General features: G+C 42.1%; 1 protein-coding gene and 1 long non-coding RNA gene across 2 annotated transcripts in view; one reads left to right on the top strand and one right to left on the bottom strand.

The window, feature by feature from the left end:
- Positions 1-608: 608 nt before the first annotated feature.
- LOC108245764 (amyloid-beta A4 precursor protein-binding family A member 1-like) overlaps positions 609-8,058 on the bottom strand; it is a 22,003-nt gene continuing 14,553 nt past the window's right edge. The window contains exons 6-13 of the mRNA XM_017432940.3: positions 7,426-7,458; positions 7,197-7,283; positions 5,528-5,728; positions 3,544-3,723; positions 3,097-3,309; positions 2,782-2,901; positions 1,117-1,257; positions 609-1,017 (exon numbers count right to left, since the gene is read on the bottom strand). Of these exons, the coding sequence (XP_017288429.1) occupies positions 946-1,017; positions 1,117-1,257; positions 2,782-2,901; positions 3,097-3,309; positions 3,544-3,723; positions 5,528-5,728; positions 7,197-7,283; positions 7,426-7,458 (1,047 nt within the window). The 3' untranslated portion in view covers positions 609-945. The remainder of the gene's footprint in view (positions 1,018-1,116; positions 1,258-2,781; positions 2,902-3,096; positions 3,310-3,543; positions 3,724-5,527; positions 5,729-7,196; positions 7,284-7,425; positions 7,459-8,058) is intronic.
- LOC112451206 overlaps positions 4,654-8,058 on the top strand; it is a 4,407-nt gene continuing 1,002 nt past the window's right edge. The window contains exons 1-2 of the long non-coding RNA XR_003039987.2: positions 4,654-5,228; positions 5,536-5,768. This is a non-coding gene — a long non-coding RNA (uncharacterized LOC112451206). The remainder of the gene's footprint in view (positions 5,229-5,535; positions 5,769-8,058) is intronic.

The following is an 8,058-nucleotide window of genomic DNA, read 5'->3' as shown; positions in this document are numbered from 1 at the left end:
CACAGCGAAGGATCACCGGCGTCCTGTCCCTGTCCGCAGCGAAGGATCACCAGCGTCCTGTCCCTGTCCACAGTAAAGGATCACCAGCGTCCTGTCCCTGTCCACAGCGAAGGATCACCGGCGTCCTGTCCCTGTCCACAGCGAAGCCAGTGTACATCTCCATGGACTGAGGACCAAGAAAGGAGCTTCTTCTCCTTCAACCTGGACTGAAACCTTCAGCTGTCCACATGGACAGGACATACGTCTCCTGGGGACATTTCTTGGTCTCAAGCTTCTGCATATTTTGTCTGATTTTAACCAGTCATGCATCGAAACATGCAGAACATTCAGGAGATGGATGCTACCACCTTTGGGTTTTATAACTTTTTAAAAGAATTTTTAAAATATTTTAACTGTATTGATAAATATTTTCCCCCATAGAAATGCATTCTGCTGCCTTTTGATGCTTTAGCTCATCTTTGCTACTTGGCTAGCATTTTTGTCTTTTTAGCTAGTGTTTCTTTAGCTTTACCAACTCAGTTTCAGCTGATTTTAGCTGTTAGAGTTCACAGTTTCTGTAGCTTGGAGCTAAAATTCCCCCGTTGGGACAAAAAGAAACCAGATTCATCGCCTTTTTCTTGAGTTTATTCTGCAGAATTATACATGCATCTTCCTTCTGTCTCCTTCTTTACCGCTCGGGTCATCCTGACAGTTAATAGGTCCATCATGATTGGAGTACATTCAGATATTACAGCTATTAGACCAAAGCTAATATTCTCTGTTTGCAACCTAAATATACACAAAAAAAACCCACGACTTATCTTTGGTCGAACCTAAAATGTCACATAAACACTCCATGTAGCGATAGGATTTGCCTTCTGCTGCCATGGTTTGGATGAGCGCGGTCACATGACGGTCGACTGTACAGGTTAAGGCGAGTCGAGTGATATCGAACCGGACGGGGGTTCAGATGTAGACGGGTTGCTCCTGCGCGGTCAGCAGGCGGTACATGGCCGCAGGCATCGTCTTCATGTGGATCTGGAGCAGAAAGAAAGACGAGAAGGTTGTTTTCAAACGAGTCGCCTCAAAGAACCCTTAGTTTTTTTTCAGTACTGCGGCGGACAAAGCCGTTTTCACCTCCCCCATGGCGTTGGACAGGATCTGAACGATCTTCTCGTGAGGCGTCGCCACCACGCTCTGGCCGTTGATCTCGATGATGCGGTGGCCGACGCGGACGCCGCCTCGCTCGGCGATGCCGCCTCTCATCAGGCTGCAGATCTGTTAAAAAGAACAACAACACAGGAGGTCAAAGGTCAGTCTGGCACTCATGGAAACAAGCATTTAAAGTCCCATTAGCTAAAAAAAAAACTTTTATAATATTTTACAGTAATTACAAAGTCATCCATCTTTTAAATGACTTCATCTGTTTTCTAAACGCATAATTAAAGGAACAAATGGCTCTGAATCAACGCCACCTTTAACCTTTCGTGGGTTTATTGTAGTTTTTCATCATTTTTGTTTTGAATTATAACTTTTACTTTATATTTTTGGAGCTAAAAGGCCCATCTAGTGACAGCCATTGTAAATTAGCTTAAACTGGAACTGCTAAACACTTGTCCCTAAAACAAATAAACTATTATTGAATAATTAAGCTAAAAAATAAGTTAGCAGCTAGCTTAATTTCAATTAAAAAGTCACCTATTTATAAATGTTGTGCATGTTCCAATTCAAACAAACTATAATTTAATAAATTAACTCTGTCCTGTTCTGTTAAAAACTGAATTTATGAAAAGCTAGCTATTATAGCAAGCTAAAAGGGAAGTTAGCAGTTAGCAAAAGCTAAAAACAAAGCTACTTGATGCGTTTTGTTCCTGTTGTGAAAATGACTAAAAATGTGTGATGTAAAGTATTAATGATAAATATTTCTTCTTACGCAAGTATAAAATTATTAAAAGTACAACAGATTATTTGCAGACCAGATATTTTTCTGTTAATTCACTTGAACTTATGAGAAGCTAATGTAGCCAGCTAAAAAAATAAGTTAGCAGCTAGCTTAGTCTCAATTAAAAAGTCACCTATTTATAAATCTTGTGCATGTTCCAATACAAACAAACTATAATTTAATAAATAAACTGTCCTGTTCCAGTAAAAACTGAATATATGAAAAGCTAGCTAATGTAGCAAGCTAAAGAAGAAGTTAGCAGTTAGCAAAAGCTAAAAGAAAAAGCTACTTGATGCGTTTTGTTCCTGTTGTGACAATAAATGTGGTAAACTTTAGCCATATTAGAAACATTTTAACTATGAGTTTATTTAAGGCTTTAAAATTGGATTATTTGTCATAATAATAAATAAAATCTGACCTGAAATCTGACAGAAACAAGGACTGGGCTATGATCTATAAAGACTTTAACCAGCTGCAGAAATAAACATATCATTATTGTAATTTTTAATAAAATCTACTTTTTCATCTGGCAGAGGACAAATTAATGTGCAGAACTACTCGTGTAAAAGATTTTTCATAGCATCAGTCCTTCATCTGCTGAACAACTTGACTGAATAAACCCAAAATGACTTAAAAAACATCTTAAAAACGAGAGAATATTTAAATACCAAACAGAAACAGAGCTTTTAAGTTCTGAGTTTTACTGAGTTTTAGATGATTGTTGGCAAACTAAACCCACAGAACTGATGAACATCAAATCTCACCAATTACTCTCTAAATTTCAAACATTTTAGTTGGTAACAAATGATTTTCGCCATCATACGTTAGATTAGCGGGCGTTTTTTTTATGCCTAACTCACGATGCCGTTCTGAACGCTGAAGCCCAGCTGGTATCGGAGGTCCGGTCTTCGGATCAGCACCATGGTAACTGGAGGACACCTGACGATGTTCATCTTGATCCTCGACTGGGACTTCAGACCCTGAAAAAGCCAAAGAAGACGGACGATCCGCTGGTTGTTTTTCAAACTAAATGTTAGAAAATGGAGGCAAACTGTAAACCCTGACTTATTGTTAACGTTTGCCTCAACTAGCCAATCCTGCAACAGCAGGTTCGACTCGGGAGAGCGTCTGATAGGTAAGAGAAGGTCGAGCTGAGCGCCAATGAGCAGCAGTACCTTGATGATGCTCTGGCAGGTGCTGAGAGGTAAGCCCACCAGGCTCGTCCCGTTGATGGTCATGATTTGATCCCCGATGTTGAGCCTGCCGGACTTCTCGGCTGGCCCGCCGTGCATCATGCTGGCGATGATAACGGTGGGGAGGATGGAGCCCCAGCCCGACTCCACGATCACCACCCCGAGGATCTCGCCTTTCTGCTTCTCGATGTAAACCTGCAGGGAGACACCAAGGAGGAGAGTCTGGACCAGCTGTTCATTTAAAACCACCGGAGGGCAGAATGAAAACAAAAACATCATTAGTTACACCAACAGACGGCTTGTGATGCCCTTAATGTGAACAGAAGTCACGAAAGATGGAAAATACCCAATAAAATAAAAGGTCTTTAAACATGAAAAGTGGAATATTTTCGTGATGGACGGTGTGGTGTCACCTGCTGGCCGACTTACGTCTCTGCAGTTCTCAGACTTGGAGAAGTGGATGAGGTCGTCGTTGTACATGTCCTGAGTGTTCAGCAGGTCGCTGTACTCCCTCTGGCTCAGGTCCTCGGGGTCGATGCCGTTGGCCCTCAGGAACTCCTGGTAGGCCACGCTGAAGGACTGCCCGATGGACTGGGCGATGAGCTGGGCCTGAGAGGAAGCAGCAAAGTTCAGCTCATTTCACTTCCTTCCATCGTTCTAAGGCTCCTAAAGACACTCACGACGCTAAAAATGTCAATTTACAGCAGACCCATTCGACAAAGATTGGTCCCAAATATGTATTTAGGCAAAAATACCATTTCATGGGTCTCCAACTGTCAAATTCTGTAGATTCAAAAAAAGAAAAGGAAACTATTTAAGTTTTTGCAACAAATCCATCATAAAAATGGGTTAATTTGCCTTATTGTGTTTCTCTAGACAAAACAATGGTTAATTTGAGTGCTTTTAATGATTGATACATTTGTGTTTTTCTCTTTTTTTGTCCTTGAGTGCTCAAAAAGGCTACCAAAACATCAAATATAAATTTTAATGTTTAATATATAAATTTCTCTGAAAATGGCCAGATGCCTGCGCTGGACTAAAAACAAGTGAAAAAGCAGGCAGAAATCGAAGAAAAACCTCATAAAGTTTGAAGAATTATTGATTAGAACCACTTTAAACAAGATTTTAAATGATCACAAGAAAGTCTTGCTCCTTGGACGTTAAATATAAAGAAATGAAGGATGTTTGAAGACACTTGTACAGCACTGTTTGAATGTTTTTCTTAAATGTAATTTAATTCCCCTTTTATATTTGCAAATGATATCACATGGGAAACAAGAAGTTTAAATATATTTAATTTTTAAATTTTATTTTAACTACTTCCCAGCATTATATAACAGTATTTTCCTAATCATACAATTATTCAAATTACTTGTTAGGTTTAAATTATTAAAATGGTTTTAAAAGGAAGGAATGCTTTAGATAATTTATTTGGGTGTCTGAGATCTCTAATAAATTAAAAACACCGAAAATAGAAGATTAAATTAATTATTTGAAGTTTTCTACGTTTGATTAAATCTTACCGGATGTTCGATTTAAAATTATGGTGCATTCACCAAAACTGGGAAATAACAGTTCACACATTTTGATATTACTTTTTACATCCCTGTAACTAAAACATATTATCAGTTAGGTCACTTAACTTTAAATAAAAAAAACAGCTAATAGAGCGCAACAAAATCTTTGAAAAAAAGTTTTATATTCCGAATAGAAAATCTAACTCACGATTCTTACTTCTTTACTATTTTGTTCGGCCGGAGCGTAAAAAGTCCGACGTTCTATTTGTTGTTGAACGCACCACTACCGGAAGCCGACGTTCGAGGGTTTTATCGTTTAAAATGAGCGAAATAAGTAACTTTTCTTAACGTTACCGTTTTAAGCCTTTAAGGTAAGCCCCGAAAAGGAGACTGACGGTAAAATAATTGTAAAAAAATTATTATGAAGTCGGAAAAAAAGGCGGAGAAATGACGACGTTACAGCAAGCTGCGTTTTAATGGCGGCCTGACCGTTAGTTTAACTGCGGCGACGCCATTTTAAGAAAGGGCGGAAGGAGACTTTGCCCAATATATGGATCGTTTCCATCTCTTTTTGGACAGATTTAAGAAGAGGAAAATGTAAGTACCTTACTTGAGGAAACTAAACTGAATATTTTAACAGCTTGCCATGTGCTGGTTTGAGCTAATTTTACTGTGTGTGCTATAAAAACTTCTCAGGCTAAGTGGCTAAAGGCTAATGGCTAATGGCTAAAAGAATTAACCTTCTTAGCATGACTGTAGCCATTTGCAAAGAAGAGGTTTTCTTTCAAGCTATTATGGTGATGCTGTTGTATTTTGTCAGCTTGCCAGAAAACAAAGCTTGAATTATTTTAAATATCCTTTATATCTAAATGAAATTGACACAGAACGTAACTCACGTCCTCAGATTCGAAGACGTGGCAGATCATCCGGTACATCCTCCTGTCGTCGTGGGTCATGCTGGTCTGCTCAGCTGTGTGGTCCAGGTTCTCCTGCGCGCTGCGGGACCGCACCATCTTGCCCCTCGCCATCAGAACCACCATGTTGCCGATATCGGCTATGTAAGAGATGGTCCTCAGCGGAAGGTCCATTAAAGCCTCCTGGTGGCCCAGAAACACACGAGTGCTGGATAAAGTCCAGGTATGGAAGGCACTGCTTTGGTAAAGAAACCTTTTAAAGGCAGTCTGAGCAGAATATTCTCCAGAAAGCTACATAAAATATACTTTTACAAAAGTCATCAGTTTCAACCATGTATTATGACTCAAAGAACCTTGGCAAGACAATGGAAATAGTGATGGACTTTTCTAATTTGGGACCAGGAGACAACCTTAAGTTTAAATGCTGCATTTGCAGACTAAGACTGTTTAGATCCTCTTCACACAAGTTGATGATGAGCTTTCACGCCATTCATCCATTCTCTTCCACTTGTCTTGAGGTGACAGGTCCCAGACATCCTTCCCCCCAGCTCCACCTTGGAGATCCCAAGTTGTTCCCAAACCAAAGAGGAAGGGGAATCCTTCCATAAAGTTCTGCCCCAGCCTGGGAAACCTCCAGCAGGAGGCATCCAATCACCTCGGCTGATCCTCTGTAATGTGGAAGAGCAGCAGCTCCTCTCCGAGCTCTAAGGCTGAGCCCGGCCACCACATGAAGGATCTCATTACAGTCGCTTGTATCCAGGACCTGTCCTTTCTGTCATGATCCGTTAGTCGACCATAGGTGAGCTTCGGACTGTAGACGGTCTCCCTCATTACGGCAGACAAAGCTGCAATCCACCGATCTCCAGCTCCATCACGTCCCAGATGACTGAACTCCACAACCTATCAGAACGTGGCTGGATTTGGAAAACCTCCTTCAGTGTGAACACAACCCTGACACCGCCACGCCAAAGTGGAATTTCCTGTTATTTTCTGCCTCCCAGAGGTGATCTCCTTTACTCGAACCACTCTGCGTGCTTGCTCTGGCAGGATTTTCAGCAGATCATCACACCGTGGCGGTCACGTCTGCAGCAGGTTGCTTTCAGTCCGGCTTCAAATTCGCAACGACCAAGCTGCCACCTCACTGGGTGGGGGGTCCATGCCACGGATACGCTGCCACGACCTCGCTATGCAAGATTTGTTCATGTTTACAACCATCGTGGGCCAGTTACGCTCTGTCAAGAGGAACGGGGAGCCCATTATGTTCCTAAAACACAGCAGAAAGTCTGTAAAGACCATCCACATTCTTTGCAACACAGGGAGACAACATCCAGAGGCCTTAGAAGGTACCGAAGCTGCTGGGCGATTCATGGCGCCTGCTAATTGTGGGTTGCCATTTATGCTAGCGTGGCAGTCACTGCAGTCCTCCTCTTAAACAGCAGCTGCTGCTACTGGCAAAAAACACTGACATGTAGCAGGAATGGCACAAGAAGAAGAGCGATGCACAGGAAGTTTGTTCTTTATTCGAAAACGTAATTAAAGCTTTGCCTTATCTAAGCTGTTTATGACAGCTCTGCAATGATTGGACTCTAAGAAGTGACTATAAACCAGGCTTTAGACTGTCTCTAAAGCACGCATGCTAATGTTTTCCTACCTGTGTGTCTGCATTGAGGACCTTGATCCTCTGGGTGGACATGAACAGGTCGACCTCGGCCGTGGACGGAGCCTCGCTGTCGGGGCTCTGCGGAAACGGAGGGAACAGGAACTCTCAAATCTCAATCTGCTGATACTCCGAGACTAACCCAGAGCAGTTATGATAAATGTGTATAGATGGAAGATGCCTGGATGCAGTCATAGAGGAACAAAAGGGAATAAAACCTTACCTTTTTCCGGTTCTTCGCCTGCTTCTGGGCAGCCTGCAGTGATCAAAAAGCAGGAAAAGGACGAAATTTAAAGCAGCAGTTTGAGGAACAGCTTTTAGCTCAAACGGACGACAAGCTAATCTCTTCACTCACAGCAGACTCTCTACTCCAAATGCCAAATAAAGGGACGAAAGCAGCTCAGAGGTGTGTGTTATCTCTGTGGCGGTGTGTGCGGGGAGGCCAGTCATGTCGCCGTCTATCACGTCTGACAGCAGCAGGACGCCCGAGGCCTCTGCAGCAAAGATTATCAGAAGTTTCCTCCGCATCGATGTGACACGAAGCGGCCTGAAGACAGGAGGAGGACCGCATGTGTTTGAAGGAGGCGCCCCGTCACGACTCAGGGTGTCTGAATGGTAGCCAAAATTAACTCTGAATTCTGCGCGGGTCAGATCCGAACTCAGCTTTCCTTCAGATGGGAATAAATGAACCTTTAAGTTGACTGTAATTAAAATACCCAACACAACAGTCTGTATACCAGACCCTCCAGGATTTTGTGATGTTGCGATCGCAGCTAGCAAAATCAAGCAAACCCCGCGAAATCGCAACTTTTTGCAACTTTGCCCAAAACACCGCAACTTTAACCCAATATTTATT

Source organism: Kryptolebias marmoratus, linkage group LG14 (assembly GCF_001649575.2).
Source record: "Kryptolebias marmoratus isolate JLee-2015 linkage group LG14, ASM164957v2, whole genome shotgun sequence".
Lineage (NCBI taxonomy): Eukaryota > Metazoa > Chordata > Actinopteri > Cyprinodontiformes > Rivulidae > Kryptolebias > Kryptolebias marmoratus.
The sequence above is the reverse complement of the archived record's forward strand: the minus strand, read 5'-3'. Positions and strand labels throughout refer to the sequence as shown.